Source organism: Penaeus monodon, chromosome 1 (assembly GCF_015228065.2).
Source record: "Penaeus monodon isolate SGIC_2016 chromosome 1, NSTDA_Pmon_1, whole genome shotgun sequence".
NCBI lineage: Eukaryota > Metazoa > Arthropoda > Malacostraca > Decapoda > Penaeidae > Penaeus > Penaeus monodon.
Genome location: NC_051386.1, coordinates 48755770 through 48775769, shown reverse-complemented (window position 1 = coordinate 48775769; position 20000 = coordinate 48755770). Strand labels below are relative to the sequence as shown.

Here is a 20000-nt window from a genome sequence, read left to right as displayed (position 1 = left end):
TGTCTGTCTGTCTGTCCCTTAGTATTGTTTTATCTCTGTTTGCATATATAAAAGTATGTACATAGGTAGATTCATATACACAGATGCATTAAATATTCCATCAATTAAAGCATACAAGGGGGCATAAGTTGAGTAATAGAGTACTGGCTTTGCAACTGCAAAGTCACAGTCAGCCCCTCCCAGTTGACTCAGCTATAAATGAGTAAGGGCTTCTTGCTGGAAATAAAATCAGAGTGGAAAGGAACTGGCCACCCTACTGCATCATCCTGAGACCTTGAATGCTTGTTCCTCTAAGAATAAGCCACAGCTGTTCAGCAAGATGAACCATCCATAATTTTATGATATGTTTATGGAGAGAATGGTGGTTAGATTTCAGAATTGTAGGCCATAACAAGCCAAGTTTTATGCTTCATGCACAGTGAGCCATTTGACAGAAAAACTAGAAGCATGGGAAACACATTTACCCTGCTGTTTATAATATTGGCTATGTCAAAAATAATTGTTTAGGAAATGAATCAAAAAAGGGAATTTAAGCTTACTTTTGAGGTGCTGTTTGTCTTCAGTGACAGTATCCAGGACCAAACAAGCAAACCACAATTTAGGACACACATCTTAGAGCAGGCTTGACTGCACACTATTATTTGATGTCAACAGACATGACTATTGTTTAGCCACAGTGTGATAGGATGTCATCCTGTGTGTGTTAATAGTATTGCACTAGTTAGCATAGCATGGTAGTACTTTTTGAATTTCTTTTTCCGTTTGTAGCTGAATTCTGCCATATAACCAATTTGCATCCTACTTTTTTTTGTTTTGTTTTGTTTCACAGATATTTTTATTATTTTCACTTTACTTTTTCTATATTAAACCACAGATGTCTTTAGCTAGTTAAAAAAGCTCCTCACTCAAAAGACAGCAAACATAGCTTCTCTGCAATGCCTTGACACCGGAGCAGAATCCATAAAACTTGAAATGAACCTGAAAATTGGCCCAAATGTAGAAAAATATGGAATGAGAATAAGTCATGTCATAAGCAGAAGGTGAAATTAATGCATGTTTGTCATATTCTTCCCAGAATTCTGTATAACCTATGATTCCTATGAAGATCTAACATTGAAACCTATGAGTGACATTGCTTGCATTATGGAATTATTCATTTTTATTCATAACTTAACTGCATTTGTCACAGTAAATCAAAAGAATTGTAATGCCATTTTAAAGTATAAGAATGAGATACATATACATTTTTCTATATCTTTCAATTCATTGGTTAATATTCAACTGCATTGCTTGCCTGAAAACTCCTCTCGTGTGTGACATTGCACCAAGTTGAGGAAGTTCTTTCCTTTCTCAGTGAGTGAGTGAGTGAGTGAGTGAGTGAGTGAGTGCATGAGTGAGTGCATGAGTGAGTGATGAGTGAGTGCATGAGTGAGTGATGAGTGAGTGAGTGAGTGAGTGAGTGAGTGAGTGAGTGAGTGAGTGAGTGAGTGAGTGAGTGAGTGAGTGAGTGAGTGAGTGAGTGAGTGAGTGAGTGAGTGAGTGAGTGAGTGAGTCTGTCTGTCTTTGTTTATCACTCTCCAGCAGTTTTTTCTCTCTTTTAAAAGAAGGAAAACCAAGTGTACATTGTCATTTATTTATGATTAATTTTATGGATTAAGAGATTTTATTTCAAGTAGTGATTGAGGAGAGGCATTATTAATAATACTTTGTAACAAGTAATTACACAAAAGTGATCATTTTTCAGGAGAGTAAACATTCAGTCTTTGATTAGGTTTATTTCTTAAATAGGCTTTAATTACATACATTTATTTCCTTAATCTCATGAACTTACTGATTTAAAAAGATTCCATTATCAGTAATTCTATCTGGATTTAGTATTGATAATATTATATTATAATTCTCAGTCATAGAAATATTTTTTTCTAAAGTTCTAAAAATCAAGAGACAACTGTATAACCTGAAAGGAGTAGCATAATTCTGAGATAAAGTATGTTTTCTTATTTATCGTTCATATCAGCTATTCATCTCAAAATTACTCTGTACTATACCCATTCATGCCAAGTTGTTGTTTTATCATATCTTGTTAGACCACCCCACACATCAAGATGATGTCTTCATGTCATGTGTGATCAAGTATGTTGTGTGTAGTAAACAGTTGTGTCCTTGTTTGGTCCTGGCTGCAGTCATTGGAGAGAAACAGCTCATCAAAAGTAGGCTTAAAACCTCTTTTTACCCTCATTACCTAAGCAGTTATATATGCCACATCCAAGAGCTTAGAGACCATGGTTCAGTATGGCACCAGGGGCTCCCATTGTGAGTGTGTTAAAGCAAAACCAATATTTTTTTTCTGCCTTTATTTAGTGTAGGATAACGTACTGTTAAATTACTGAAGTATTGGCAAAATCAGTTTTATCAGTCTGTGATAATCTACTATTTTACCAGTCATCTGAAATAGACCTCCTTTATCAGTGTCTTTGTCCATGGAGGAGCTCTAAATGATTGTAAATCTTTGTCCTTGATAACTGCCATAATTCAGGTGTGGAAAGAAATCCATTGTTTTTTGTTTTCAACACTGATGGTATTATCAGGAGAAGTACTTTTTTATAACAGATTTATGATAAAGTGATTTTTTTTTTTTTTACTAACAAGAAAATCATTGTTTTCAAGGCTGGGACTTCTTTAGTGATAGAGTTTGTGTTGTAATGGCATTTTTATTTGTCCATTTTTGTTGCTGTTTTCTGGTGCCAAGGCTGGAATGGGCTTCATTATATAATTCTTTATCCATTTTTTCAAGTCAGAGGTGAAGCATGGATTCTGCCAAGTCATATAAATATAATGTGGATATGCATCTTGCCTGTGTTGCCCCTCTGCCGTGCTGACTCTCATTCCCCCTAAAAATATTTTTAAAGAGAGAAGGGAAGAGAATAAAACCTATGAATGCTTTGTAGCAAATAGCATCTTAAACTAAATAGAAACCAATAACTGAGATATAGAGTATGATAGGAAGGAAACTATGGTGTGTATGAGTGAGATATTTTGTATACTGATAAGTAACTGACAAAATATTGTCATGTTATTTGTGTATGCTCTCTTTACAGGAAATGGAGTACGGCAAAGAGCAAACAATGCTGAATGTGACGAAGAAACACCTCATGTAAGTTTCGTTGCTGTTTAGAATGACATTCAGCATATTCAGAGTCTTTAGTAAAAAATTACATTATATTCAGGAGAATTGTTTTGATAAGCTTCACTTGATATCAAAAAGAGGATACAAACTTTTGCATATGATTAACAATATAGGGACATTAAATAATGTCTATAGGCTGGCATGTGAATGCACCTGTCATGACACATTAGACATATTTAGAAAAATAATGTGTTTCTCTTTCATATTGTAATGATTTATGAACTGGATTTAAGCAACAATCTCTTTATCCCTGGGAGCCTTAATACACAACTAACAAAAAGGGAATCCACCAACAGTACTTTATTCGACCGTTCAAGGAGGGAGCTGCATCACTGTCATCTCTGCAGAGCTTTATCCAAGAACTCGTATGGTTGTTCAATCAGAGAGAGGCACAGCAAACCTTAGGCCTCGTTGCTGTGAACCTCTTAGCCACCCTCTTGCTCCTTTCGTGGTGCCATGCTACTCGAAGTATGGGTGAGTCATGCTCGGGGCAATGCTTTGGGAGTTGGTTAGGATTTCAGAATATAAATATTGGAATTTTATATTTTATAACTATGCATCTGTCAATATGCATATATATATATATATATACAATATATAATATATAATATATATATATGCATATATATATATGCATATATTAATATAATATGCATTATATATTATATATATATAATATATATATGCAATATATATATATATGATATATATATCATAATATATATGCATAATATTATACTATATATATATATATATATATATATATATATATATATATATATATATATTTATATATATATGATATATATTATATATATAGTATATATAATATATATATATATATTATACATTATATATATGTATATATATTATATATAATTATATTAATATATGATATATATATGTATATATATATATATTATATATATTATAATATATATATATATATATATATATATATATATTAATATATCATATTTTAATATATATATATATATATATATATATATATATATAAAATAAAATATTTTATATATATTATTAATATATATAATATATACACAAATATATAAAATATAATATTATATATTATAATAATATCTATATATATATATAATATAAAATATTATATATCTATATATATATTTTATATATCTACAAAATATATATCAAATTTTATATATAGATATATATTTTTATCACTATTTATAATTCATATATTTAATATCTATATATATCTCTAAAATATTAATTTATTCATATTTAATACATATGTATCCCAATCTATCATATATATATAAAATATTATATGTTTATTATATAAATATATATATATCTATATATATTATCTATTTTATATTATTATATATATATATATATCCCCTCTTCTACATATTTTACTTATTTTATACATATATATCATATATATCCATATATACACATATATATACAATATATATATATATATATTATATATATTATATATATATATATAGATATATATATATATATTATTTTTATATTTTATACATATGTATACATATATATATATATATATATATATATATAGGAGAGAGAGGAAAAGAGAGAGAGGAGAGAGAGAGAGAGAGAGAGAGAGAGAGAGAGAGAGAGATTTTTTTTTGTCCTTTTAAAGTTTTCAGTGATATATCATATGCTTTATATCATGTTTTTTATGCAACATATTTTTGAAATGTAGCTTTTCTGTTCTCTTTACCTATGATTTGTCTGGTCTAATTTTCTTTTTCTTTCTTCATATATTCTAGCTCTCATGGCATACACATACCTCTCGTGGTTTAGCTTATTAAGGTAAGATAGTTTCCTTTAGTTTAGTCTGGTTGTGTTCTTCTCCAGTATTAGACGGGAGAGCAGCTTTCACTTTTAAATGTTTGCGTTTTCCAAGAGGAGATGAATAGGTGAGCAGAAGTGAAAAAGTTTTCTTTTTCTAAATTCAAAAAGATGTTATGTCAGATGATATAGCATTACTGAAATGCTCTTTTTTTTCATAAAAAAAAAAAAAAAAAAAAAAAAAATTGTCATCATCAGTTCCTTAGCCAGTGATGAGGCCTTGCTGGTTAGATTATATATTTTATATAATGATAATAATAGTGATAATATTAATAATGATAATAATAGTGATAATATTATAATGATAATGGCATATCATCATCATCATCATCATCATTCATTATCAATAATCATTATCAACACTCATCATCTCAGACATCATCAATCATTACCACCATCATCATTATAATCATCATTATTATCATTATCATTATTATAGTCACCGTCATCATCGTCATCATCCAGTAGACTATTCTGTATTCAGTATGATGATGATGATGATGGTCATCTCCATCATCATCATCATTATTATTGTTATTGTTATTATCATTATTTTTATTATTTTTATTATTTTTATTATTTTTATTTTTTATTATTATTATTATTATTATTATTATTATTATTATTATTATTATTATTATTATTATTATTATTATTATTATTATATTATTATTATTATTAACTATTACTATTACTATTATTATTATTATTATTATTATTATTATTATTATTATTATTATTATTATTATTATTTTATTATTAACAGTAGCAATTGCAGTAATAGTAGTAGTATCATCATCTTTGTTGTAGGTAGACTATTGTTAATATTGTTTTTATCACTGTGATAATAAGGTGAATAATATTTTATTGTTGTTATTATTGTTATTGTCATTATGATTATCATTATCATTATCATTATCTTTATCATTGTGATAATGTAGAGGATTCTGACTAAATAGATGCTATACATATATTGAATGTAAAAGAATATGTATATATATATATATTTTTTACGCTGATACCATACCTAATAGTTTTTGTATTGAAATACAAATTTTTTTGTGCCATTTCAGAAAATAGTTGTTCTATAAATCTATGTTTATATAGTCATGTGTCTGCATGCATGTACATGCATGTTTATATGATTAAATGTGTACATGTTCGATTCCTCTCTAACAAATGTAAGTAATTTTGCTTTCCCTATTCTCTCCCTCCCCAGTTTGGTAACGTGCTTAGTGTGTGTATGGGCTGAGAGTCAAAAGGCCACACCAACATTCACCTTCGGATACCGGAGATGTGAAGCCCTGGCTGTGTTCGCTTCTGTGACTCTCTCATTACTTGGTGCAGTCATTATTGTTAAGGAATGCATTGAGAGACTACTGGAGCCAGAAGAAGTACATACGTAAGTGAAACCACATACCATATTTCTTTTGATATTGCCATAGATCAGCAATAGAGAAAGAAAGAAAAAGTAGGATATGTTTATATAATATCTCCACTTCAGAATTTTATTGGTGTTTTCACAATTATGAAGAACATATCTAGCTCTGAATGGTGATATGAACTTGACGTCCAGGTAGATACACTAATGATTTAAGATGGAATCAGCAGTATGTACCAAGTACAATATTGGCCATGGATTTAAGTTAGTAAAAGTAACTGCAAAATGCATTGATGCTCCAAACAATGAAATATGATACCTCATTCTTTTATTTATTCTTTGTTAATTGTAAAATGTTTTCAGGGGCATGTTATGCATGGGTGGCATAGTGGGATTGCTACTTCACCTTGGCATGACAGTCCTGGCTCACAATCCTCCCCTCACTCAAGTTTTACGTGCATCTCAATCATCACTGTTGCAGGAGCATGTAGCTGATATGTGCCAGAGGTGAGAGTACTGGAATTTTCACTTAACCCTTTGCCGACGGGTGGCATGTACGCACATGCCATGGCATGGCAGGACTATCTGCCGGGGGCATGTATGTACATGCCATGGTGTATGTATGGAGATGCCATGAGTTATTTTTTGTTACAATCACGGCAAAATATTATTTTTCTGCCAGTGAAAGTGTGATTAAGTCGTTTTTAACACTTTCTCATTTTTACTATAAAAAAAAAAAAAGTGCAACAAACCGACAATTTCAACTCCATGATGCTGCACACTGCTTATTTTATTCAGACTATAGACTGAATAATGATCAACTATGGAGTCTATATAACAACAAAAATATCCTTCAGTCTCGATTTATCAGGAAATATGGCAAGTAGAGACTTTGAAAAATTATGAAAAGTGAAAATACAATATATGCTCGTAGTATTACGAAGAAATGGCATGGGATGCTGGTATTTGGCATGAGTGGTCGTGCATGCTAGGGCGACGATATAAGCCCCCAGCAGCGAGGCCCTGGCCGCTATGAATACTGCCCGTCAGAAAAGGGTTAAGATGAAGAAATAGATGGTGAATATTTATTAGGGACTGATTTATGTATGAATATAAAACTAAAATACATAGTGATTATGATTATAATGTACTTATTTATTTTTGTCTTGAATTTGTGCATGCCATCTATTACATTTCAGGTCTGAGTCTTTGTTTAGAGGATAGAAATAATTTTGATCATAACTTGGTGTTTTGGCTCTCTTCTCTCCTCCAGTCTTTGCAACTATGTGCCAGCCCTGTCACGTGTGCTCCTGCCAAGAGTGAATCCAGTGGTTCTCATATCAATTGCAGGTTTCCTGGCAATCATTGGAGACAATATCATCCTGGAGATATAGTGAGTTCTTTTATTTGTTTTGTATTTATTCTTCAAGCATATTTCCTTGTGCATTTAGCCATATATGTTATTTTTCATTTATTTTTTTCAGTTATTTAATTTTAAATATTTTAAGCTGTTATAGAAATGATTTAAGGGTTAATGATGAAGTAAAACATCCATTACTAAATTTATTTATCTCATGATAGTGGAAAAAGTAAATTTAGGTTAATGCGTGTTGACTGGAGGAAACTTTCCAGATTTTACCAAATTTATTAGTTGACACTGCATACATCAAGTGTTTGAGTTATCACATTTTATATCAAAATATACATATGTATGTAAGATATTTCATGTGCAGTATGAAAAAGAAAGAAAGAAAAAAAGGAAGTCAAGAACGTCAAGCAAAGCTGCCAGATTATCTGTAATAGAAGGTTAATTCTTCCCTTTTTTACCACTTTCAATCCACAGCAACTACCAGGCAGCAGATAGCATAGCAGCTCTGATCATTGCAATCCTCACTATCACCACTATGTTTCCTCTATGCGTTTGCTCTGCCAGTATCTTACTCCAGGTAAGTTATATTGATGGAGTGTACCACATTGTCATTTCATTTTCATAGAGAGATGATAAATATTTGGCAAGATTAATGTCAAGTTGATAGATACATAATTCTGGTCCAGAAAATTGTAATGAGGTGATGTACAGTCAGCAGCCTGACAGAATATTGAATAATAATAATAATAAAAAAAGAAAAGAAATGCAGATAATACACTGTGACTTTTTAATATTATTATTGATTAGAGTTTTAGACTACCTAGTTAGGTCATATGCAGACTGCTCAACAGGAACCTTTACCATCTTGATACAGCTTAAAAAATGACAAATATAGATTTTGGAAAATGGCAAAACAGCAGAAAAATGCTTATGCATAATAGCATAGCAAGGAGTGTTAATAAGAGTGTTCGTTTGGGCTGGGCCTGAAAGCCATACACCTGGAAAAGATGTCACTTAAGTAAGCCTAATGCATGGATTTTGGTTCCAAAAAAATGCAACAAATGGACGATTTCAACTCCATGATGCCGCACACTGCTTATTTTATTCAGACTATAGACTGAATAATGATCAACTATGGAATCTATATAACAACAAAAATACCCTTCAGTCTCAATTTATCAGAAAAATTCAAGGAATGGGGAAATCAGTTAAGGTCACCAGCGTCTGCTGATTAATTCCTTGGTAGTGTGGAGCTGTCAGTGTTTAACAAAATTCACAAAAAAATACAGTGGACAGTAAATAAAACCATGATCACTGGATTAATGGATAGATAGGCAAACAAATAGGCAGTAAGATAGATGGATGAAGGAAAGCATAGGAATTCTAGTTCTTATGAGAGAAAGACAAATCCATTTGTAAAAATTGTGTATAGACTAAGAGAATGATAACTAATGCCCACTGTCATTGTTTGCATAATACCTGTTTGTCACAAGGATAAAATCAGACTTAACCCATTGGATCCAGATGCTTCACTGCCTGCCTGTGGTTCATACATTTGCCTTACGTGAGCATCTACTGTAACAGGTGCATGGCTTGTAAGCCGGTGCCAGAATCCTTATGTGCAGTGACAAGACTCCATGCCTCCTCTTAAAGTTATTTACTGTTTTTCTGCTAAGTTTTTTTTGCTTTTTGCCATTTTTCATTTGACTTGCATTGTCCAGATGATAATAGAGTTTTTTCCGGGAAAGACTCCATATCATCTCTCTAGGTATTCCAAAAATTAATTCAGTAATGATAAAAAAGTAACAGTGTTGTGTCCTTTTTTTTTTGTAATTTAATTTTCTGGAAATAATATAAAAGCTACTTGCTAAGTGCCCAATGAAACTAATCACCCTCCAAGAGCTTTATGTACTCGGGGGAGTCATTCCTGTCAACCGGCTTCGCGAAATTTCTGATGGCAATTCCCCTTTGTTTTAAATTTTTCCCAAAGTAATGTTCACTACCCGCCCCCCAAACCAAATTTTTTTATGACGTAATATCGTTCTAGGGTCATAGGGTTAAAAATTTGATCTACTTTACCAATTTCAGGGTAAATACAGATTGCACTTCCCTTTGGGGGCGGGGGTATCCTTTTTGTAAATTTTTTTCTTTTGTGTTGGGATTTTTTATTTTTTCCTTTTTTGTTTTTTTCGTTTATTTGTTTTTTCCCGAGAATTCTTTTTCTTTGGGGTCCATTTTACCGATTCCTACCAGTCAAATAATCCAAAAACCCGTTTTTGAAATTAGTTTTTTTTTAATTTCATTTTTTTTTCACCTCAAACCCCCCACTGGCCCGGAAAAAGGGTTTAAATAGATCCCTTCCTAAAACCCCGAATACTTTAAAAAAAAGGTTTTAATAGGGTTACACTCCATGCATCCTTAAAATTATTTTTGAGTAAGTGCAGTTAAAACACTCCCCCGGGGCCTCTGGAAAATTTTTTTTAAGCTGTAAGGGTTTTTAAAGTTTTATTAATTCCCTTTCATACCTTATATTAATCGGGCCTGTAGGAGGGGGTTTATTTATTGATACAAGGATTTAATTCCTCCTTATAATATTAATATTAGGTTTAACTGAACTTTCCCGAGGAGGGGATGGGGGAAATTATTTTTTTTTTGTTTTTTTCTTTTTTTTTGGTTGTTTTTCCCCCCTTTTTTCTTTTTCTTTTTTTTTTCCGGTGGGTTTTTTTTTTTTTTTAATTTTTTTTTTTTAAAATTTTTTTTTTTTTTTATTTTTTTTTTTTTTATTTTTTTTTTTTTTCTTTTTATTTCTTTTCAAAATTTATAATCTTTCTTCATGTGCATTGGTTTTCATTCTTTTATATATATTATAATAATTTTAAAATTGATTTATATGTAAATTTATACATTCATAATATATTATATTATTAGATTATGTATAATATTATATATATAAATATATATATAATTTTCAAAATCTTTCATTAATTATCATAATATATATATTAATATATATAATTTATTAATATACAATTAAAACATATCATTTTAAATAAAACCAAAACAAAACAAAAAAAAAAAAAAAACAAAAACAAACAAAAAATATAACATAAAAATAATATATATAATATATTATTATTATAATAGATATAAATATAAAATATATTATAGATATAAAAAAAACAAAAAAAAAAAAAAAAAAAAAAAAAAAAACCCAAAAAAAAAAAAAAAAAATAAAAAAAACCAAAAAAAAAAAAGAAAAAAAAAGGGAAAACCCCCACACACACACACACACACTAACCCACACACCAAAACACACACACACACACCCAAAACCCCACCCCCCCAACCCCCACACAACCCCAACACATCCCCCACCACAACCCACCCCCACCCCCCCCCACACCCCACCCCCCCACCCCCCCCCCAAAAACACACCACCACCACACACAATTTTTTTTTTAAAAAAGAAAAAAAAAAAAAAAAATATTTTTTTTTTTAAATTTTTTTTTTTTTTTATAATTAATATTATAATATAATATATATAATTTTAACTTATATATATATATATATATTTAATATAAAATTAAATATTATTTTTATTAAAATATTATTAAATGGATAATTAAATTTTATCTATATATATCATTATATAATATTATATTATATATAATATCTAAAATATTTTTATATTTTATATATATATATATATTTTAAAAAAATTAATTATGGATATAAATTTTATTTTTGGATATAAATAAATTAATTTTATTTATTTATTTTATTTTTATATATATTTTTATTTTATATTAAAAAAAATATAATAAATAAATATTATAAATTTATTAAAAAAAATTTAAATATAATATAATAAATTTTTTTAAAAAAATATAAAATTTTTTTATTATAAATTGATTTTTATTTATAATTAAAATTTTTTATTTAAATTAAAAATTTTAATAATATTATACAAATTTTAATTTTTAAATAAAAATATAATTATATTTAAAAATATTATAAAAAATCATATATAATTATATTTTAAATTTTAAATATATTATTTAAAAATATTATAATATATAAAATTTTAAAAATATTATATATTCTTTTAATAAAATAATTTTAAAATTTTAACATAAACATATTAAAAAATATATTAATAATATAATATTATATTTATAATAAATATATATTAAATTATATATTTTATAAATTTATATTAAAATTTATTATTATATATTTAAATTAAATTTAAAATTATTTCAAATTTTAAATTAAATTTAATTTTTTTAATTTTTTAAAATTTAAGATTATTTTATATTTAATTATAATTTTTTTTTTAGATTTATATTTATTATTTTTATTTATTGATATAAAATTAATTATTTATTTATATATTTTAAAAAACCCTTTTTTTAACCATTATTAAAATTTTTAAAAATTTTTATAATTATATTCATATTTATTAAATATATTTAAAAATATATTATAATTCTTTATATATATATATATATTAAAAAAAATTATATATAGCTTATTATATATATTAAATATATATATTTTATAATTTTAATTTTTAAAAAACCCCAAAAAAAAAACAAATACCAAACAAAAAAAAATCACCCACCCCAAATTTTTTTTTTTTTTTTTTTTTTTGTTTTTTTTTTTGTTTTTTGTTTTTTTTTTATTTTTTTGGGGGGGTTTTGTGGTGTTTGGTGTGTGTTGTGTGTGTGTTGTGGGGTTGTGTGTGTGTGGTTGTGTTGTGTGTGGTTGTGTTTTGTGTGTTTGTGGGGTGGGGGGTTTTGGGGTTTTGGGGGGGGGGGTGTGGTGTGTGGTTGTTGTGTGTGTGGTGTGTTGTTTGGGGTTTGTTTTTTTTGTTTTTTTTTTTGTTTTTTGGGGTTTTATTTTTTTTTTTTTTTTTTTTTTTTTTTTTTTTTTTTTTTTTTTTATATTTATTTTTTTTCTTTTTTTTTTGTCTTTTTTTTTTTTTTGCTTTGGGTTATATTTCAGTTTGTTTCTATGTTTTTTTTTTATTCATTTATTTATTTTATTTCTATTATCATTTGTTTTCTTTATATGTATTATTATATTTATATATTATATAATATAATAAGCAAAATATCAATTTATATATATTATTATATATATTATTATATTAAAATATTCACATTTATATTATTTATATTGCCTAGATATTACTCCCAAGCCCACTAGAAGAAAAGTTTATAGTATTGAATTAAAAAAATATAATGTTTAAAAAAAAAAAATTTTTAGATATAAATTTATAATTATCCCAATATTTATTTTAAATTTATAAAAAAATATTTATATTTAAAAATTTTTAAACCCCCTGAAACCAACCGCCCCCGGGCCCGAGCCCAAAAAAACAAAAACAAAAAAAACGAAAAAAAAAAAAAAAAAAAAAAAGCAAAAAACCCAAAAAAAAAAAAAAAAGAAAAAACCTTTTAAAACAAAAAAAAATCAAAGGGGAAAAAAACCTGCCCCCCGGGGCCCTATCCCTGAAAAAAAAAAAGTGTTTTTAAGGCTTCATTCTATATAAAATTTGGGGGTTGAGCAAATTTTCACATTTTTACATTTTGGAGGGAAAAAGATTTTAAACCAAACCAAAAGGAAAACTGGGTAAATTTTTAGAAAAAGGGGAAAAAAAAGCATTGATTTTTAATCCGAGGGACCCCGATAAGATCCCATAAAAACCCAGGATCAAAACCAGTTACTAAATGCCAAAAATTCCCAACCGAAGTCCCAGGGGAAAAAAATTTTTTAAAACCCGGGGATCATTTCTAAATTATTTTAAAATTAAAAAAAAGACCCAAAATTTTCCCCAAATTTTTATATTAAAAAGTTAGGGGGTGGAAAAAATTTATTTAAAATTCAAAAAAAATCCAAAATTTTACCCTGGGGGCAGGGAAAAACTAAAAGAAAATTTGGGGAAAAACTTATTACAAACTTTTTTTTTTGTTTTGTTAATTTTTCCCTGAAAATTTTGGTTAAAAAGAATTTTACTGCGCAGTAATTTCTTGGAAAAACAATCAAAGAAAATTTTCAAAAATAAAACCTTTCAAAAAAAATTTCCTTAAAACAGGAGGGTTATTTTTGGCACCCCCCCAAAAGGGTTCATGAAGCCCCAAAACAGATGGTGTGGCACTGATCCCAAAATTTTCAAATTTTTTTGAAAAATATTTAAAAAGAATGGTTAGTTTTTGTTTTGGGTTATAAAATTTTCAAGGTTGCTTTTTTTTTGAAAATTTTTTTGCCCCAACCTTTTCGGGGGCCCCCAAAACATTAATTTCTATGTTTTTTTATGCATTAATTTTTTTTTTTTTTTCCAAAATCAATTTTTAAAAAAACACAAATTTTATATTTTCATTCGAATTTTTTAAAAAATAAAATTTTTGGAAAACCCCCTTTTTCTTTTTAATTTAATTTTAAATGATGGGGCAAAAATTAAGGGTTTACCACTTTCAATCAAGATACATATGATCTTGGTCCAGATAATTTGTGATATGAGGAGATGATAATATTTGGCAAGATTAATGTCAAGTTGATAGATACATAATCTGTCCAGAAAATGTAATGAGGTGTGACAGTCAGCAGCCTGACAGAATATTGAATAATAATAATAATAATAAAAAAGAAAAGAAACGCTGATAATACACTGTGACTTTTTAATATTATTATTGATTAGAGTTTTAGACTACCTAGTTATGTCATATGCAGACTGCTCAACTGGAACCTTTACCATCTTGATACAGCTTAAAAAATGACAAATATAGATTTTGGAAAATGGCAAAACAGCAGAAAAATGCTTATGCATAATAGCATAGCAAGGAGTGTTAATAAGAGTGTTCGTTTGGGCTGGGCCTGAAAGCCATACACCTGGAAAAGATGTCACTTAAGTAAGCCTAATGCATGGATTTTGGTCCAAAAAAATGCAACAAATGGACGATTTCAACTCCATGATGCCGCACACTGCTTATTTTATTCAGACTATAGACTGAATAATGATCAACTATGGAATCTATATAACAACAAAAATACCCTTCAGTCTCAATTTATCAGAAAAATTCAAGGAATGGGGAAATCAGTTAAGGTCACCAGCGTCTGCTGATTAATTCCTTGGTAGTGTGGAGCTGTCAGTGTTTAACAAAATTCACAAAAAAATACAGTGGACAGTAAATAAAACCATGATCACTGGATTAATGGATAGATAGGCAAACAAATAGGCAGTAAGATAGATGGATGAAGGAAAGCATAGGAATTCTAGTTCTTATGAGAGAAAAGACAAATCCATTTGTAAAAATTGTGTATAGACTAAGAGAATGATAACTAATGCCCACTGTCATTGTTTGCATAATACCTGTTTGTCACAAAGGATAAAATCAGACTTAACCCATTGGATCCAGATGCTTCACTGCCTGCCTGTGGTTCATACATTTGCCTTACGTGAGCATCTACTGTAACAGGTGCATGGCTTGTAAGCCGGGTGCCAAGAATCCTTATGTGCAGTGACAAGACTCCATGCCTCCTCTTTAAAGTTATTTACTGTTTTTCTGCATAAGCGTTTTTAGCTTTTTTGCCATTTTTCATTTGACTTGCATTGTCCAGATGATAATAGAGTGTTTTCCGGCAAAGACTCCATATCATCTCTCTAGGTATTCCAAAACTTAATTCAGTAATGATAAAAATAAGTAACAGTGTTGTGTCCTTTTTTTTTTGTAATTGAATTTTCTGGAAATAATATAATAGCTACTTGCTAAGTGCCCAATGAATCTAATCACCCTCCAAGAGCTTTATGTACTCGTGGGGAGTCATTCCTGTCAACCTGGCCTTCAGCTGAAATTCTCATGATGGCAACTTCCCTTAGTTAAATTTTCCAATGATGACATGTTCACATCACCTGCCCCTCAAGCCAAATTTTTTCATGACGTAATAGTCGTGTCATAGGGATCATAGGGGTTAACCCATTTGATCTGGATGCTTCACCACCATTACATGGCTCAAAATACAGGCATTAAGCTTACATGAGTGGCCGCTCTCGTGTGCGGTGCCAAGACTATACCTTCCCTGTGTAATGTTATTTTCTCTTTTGTGCTTAGGTGATTATTGATGTTTTGCCATTTTCCTATGTCCATATTTTTCGTTTGATTTGTTTTATCCTGATGGTAATATACTGTTTTACTTGCACGGACTCCATTTCATCTCTGTAGGTAGTCCATAGCTCAGTGCAAGAATAATAACAACAAATAACACAGTTATTTGCATAATTAAGTTTTTTCCCCTAATATTCAGTTTTCTGTAATACAACCTGCACCACCAGCACGGTGGCCAGGAATAGGATTCTGAGCATGGAAATAGCATCCTTCCTAAAGCCAGCACATGCCACATGACCCACTAAAAGGAGTGTGCAACTAGGATCTCACTAGCTCCATAGACATTACCTATATATTCATTCTTGAGTAATGATAGCGAAGTTTTACAAACACTCCCCGTGGGCACTCGGTGGAAATTTATTTAGCATGTATAGGTATAGCATGGTTGGATTAGCACTGGCCTCCGGTTTCATACCTGGGATGACTTAGATTCGAGTCCTGCTCAGGGAGGGTTGTTATTTATTGATATCAATATGGCATTTCATTATTCCATCTCTCATAAATATACCTCAGTACATCTGACTTAGGATTTGAATTGCTGAATCAATTTCATCCGAGTGCTCAAGGGGAGTGTGTGTAAAACTTCGCCATCATTACTCAAGTATGAGTAGATATCTATGGAGCTAGTGAGATCCTAGTTGCACACTCCTGTTAGTGGGTCGGGGGGGGCGGCTTGTTTTTCACTGCCTCGTTTAATATATATATATATATTATATTTTAGTATATTATATATTTTATTATATATATTATATATTATATATTTATATATATATACTATTTATATATATATACATTATATATATTTCATATACATATACATATACATATGTATTACATATCATAGCATGGGCATATGGATATGCATATGATTCATAGCAATGCATAACATATATATACATATGCATGACATATGCATGTACATTGAAATACATATGATATACATATTATATATGGCATATATATGCATATATATGCATATATTATATATATATTATATATATAAAACATTATATACACATACTATACAATTACATATATTAATCATAAATACTATATTTATATATATAATATATAATATATATTTAAAATACACACATATATAACATAGACATGTATAATATAACCACCACAGACACAACACACACACACAACCAACAACACACACACACACACACACACACACACAAACACACACACAAATATATAATATATATAAATATATAAATAATAAATAAAAGATAAAAATATAATATTTTAAAATATAATGTAAATATAAATATAAAAAATCATAAAATGATTAAAATATATATAATATAAAAAAATAAAATATATAACACACACAACACACAACACACACACACACAACACACCACACACCAACACACACAAACACACACACACCCCACACAACACACACACCCCAACACCACAAAACAAAACAAAACACACACACACACCACCACACACACACACCACAACACACACACACCACACACAAATTGTGTGTGTGTGTGTGTTGTGGGGATTGTGTGTGTGGTGTGTGTGTGTGTGTGTTTATAAATGTAAATGTATATATATTATATATATATATATAATATACTAAAATATATATATTATATATATCTTATATATTAAATTTAATATATTAGTGATATATTAAATATATTAAGATAATATATTAAATATAAAAATATCGATATATAAAATATAGGTATAAATATTATATATATAATATAACCATAATTATATATAATAATCATAGTATAATTATATCTACTATAAATTATATATAATATAAGATTAATAATTAATATTTATTTTTAATAAATCCTTATATATTAAATAGTTATAATTTCATACTTATTTTATATATCGTAATATATTATTTATTTATATATATATAGAATAAAAACTTAAATATATATAAATAATATAATATAATATATTATATATATATTATCTTATTATAATATATATAAATAATATTAAAATTATTAATTAATATTTAAATATAATTTATACTAAGATTCTTATTATAAATATATATATATATATTATATATCTATAAATATAAAATTATATTTAGTATATATATTACTATATTATATATATTATATATATATAATAATTCATATATTATTAATTATTACTATATATAATTACATATAATATTTATATTTTAATTTTATATCTAATATAATATTATATATATTTATTATTTTCTTGATAATTATTAGTAGTATATATATTATTAAATTTTATACATATTAAAATCATTTACTTAAACGTATAGTATATTTATTACTATTATTATAATATTTTACTATATAGATATATAATATATAGTATCAAAATATATATATTTTATAGTTATATATATAATATATATAATATATATAAATATATATTCTATATCTATATATTATATATATATATATAATTTTAATATTATCATTTATAATATTAAATTTTAACAAAAAAACCTAACACACACACCAACAAAATATTTTTTTTTTTATTTGTATTTGTGTTTTTTTTTTTTTTTTTTTTCTTTGTGTGTGTGTGTTGTGTGTGTATGGTCTGTGTATGTGTGTGGTAGTGGTGTGGTGGTGTGTGTGTGTGGTGTGGTGTGTGTGTTTGTGGGTGTGAGTGTGTGTTATGGTGTGGATGGTGTGTGTGTGTGTATGTTGTGGTTTTGTATGTTTTGTTGTTATAGTGTTGTGTTTTGTGTGTGTGTGTGTGTGTGTTGTGTGTGTGTGTTGTGTGTTGTTGTGTTGTGGGGTGTGTGTTTTTATATTATATATATATTTTCTTATATATATAATATATCATAATTATATATAGATATTATATTATAAAATATCATATATATATATTTTTACATTATATATTTTATACTCTAATATAAAATATATTTTTATATATATATTTTATATATAAAAATATTATTATTGTGTGTGTGTGGTGTGTGTTTGGTGTGTGTGTGTGTGTTGTGTGTTGTGTGTGTGTGTGTGTGTGTTGTCCGTGTGGTTATTATAATGTATATGGTATATATTGTGTATATATTATAATATTTTATATATAATTAGTTATATATATATATTATATATATATATATTATATGTATATTGTATATTTTATATATATATACATATATATAATATATATTATAGCTATATATGCTATATAGCATATATATGCATATGTATTGCATATGTATATGCATTGTACATCATTGACATGCATATGATATGATATGTATATAAAATGCATATGCTTGCATATGCATATCATATGCACATGCATAGCATATGTATATGCATAGTATTGTTTAGTTTTAGTAAATATTATATTGTATATATTATATATATATATAATATATATATATAATATTATATTATCATTTTATTATTATATATTATATATTCTATTATATATATATTATATATATATATATGAAACCCGGGGGCCGTGATAAACCAACCAGCCACACGGGCCCACTAACAGATTCAACTTTAACTACTAGTCATAGATATAATCATACTGATAATGATGCGAAGTTAACACATCCCTTAGCACTCGGAAAATTTTCACATAAACCTAATCGATCTAAGGATATTATAAAAATAATGAAATGCCAATTGTATCAATAAATAACAACCCTCCTGACAACCGATCAAGTATCCATATAAACGGAATGCTAATCCAAAATAACATACAAACTAAATAAATAAAATCCCCAGTGCCCCCCACGGGAGTGTGTCTCGCTTCATTACTCAAAAGAATTATATATGGTATGTCTATGGAAATTACACCTTTGCCACCTTTTAGTTCAATTCCATTGCTGGCTTTAGAAGGATGCTATTTCCATGTCAGCATCCTTCCTGCCACCTGCTTGGTTGCAGGTTTCTACAAAACTAATTTAAAAAACGTATTTGAATAACTTGTTCATTTGTTTTATTATTCTTGACTAGAGCTAGGACACCCCACAGGTAAAGGAGTCCGGCAAGAAACATTATCCTCAGAATA

General features: G+C 27.9%; 1 protein-coding gene across 1 annotated transcript in view; it reads left to right on the top strand.

The window, feature by feature from the left end:
• The window catches only part of LOC119573342 (zinc transporter 6-like), a 33815-nt gene that overhangs the window by 4809 nt on the left and 9006 nt on the right, over positions 1-20000 (top strand). The window contains exons 2-8 of the mRNA XM_037920548.1: positions 3099-3154; positions 3484-3661; positions 4972-5014; positions 6273-6455; positions 6798-6941; positions 7708-7827; positions 8278-8380. Of these exons, the coding sequence (XP_037776476.1) occupies positions 3099-3154; positions 3484-3661; positions 4972-5014; positions 6273-6455; positions 6798-6941; positions 7708-7827; positions 8278-8380 (827 nt within the window). The remainder of the gene's footprint in view (positions 1-3098; positions 3155-3483; positions 3662-4971; positions 5015-6272; positions 6456-6797; positions 6942-7707; positions 7828-8277; positions 8381-20000) is intronic.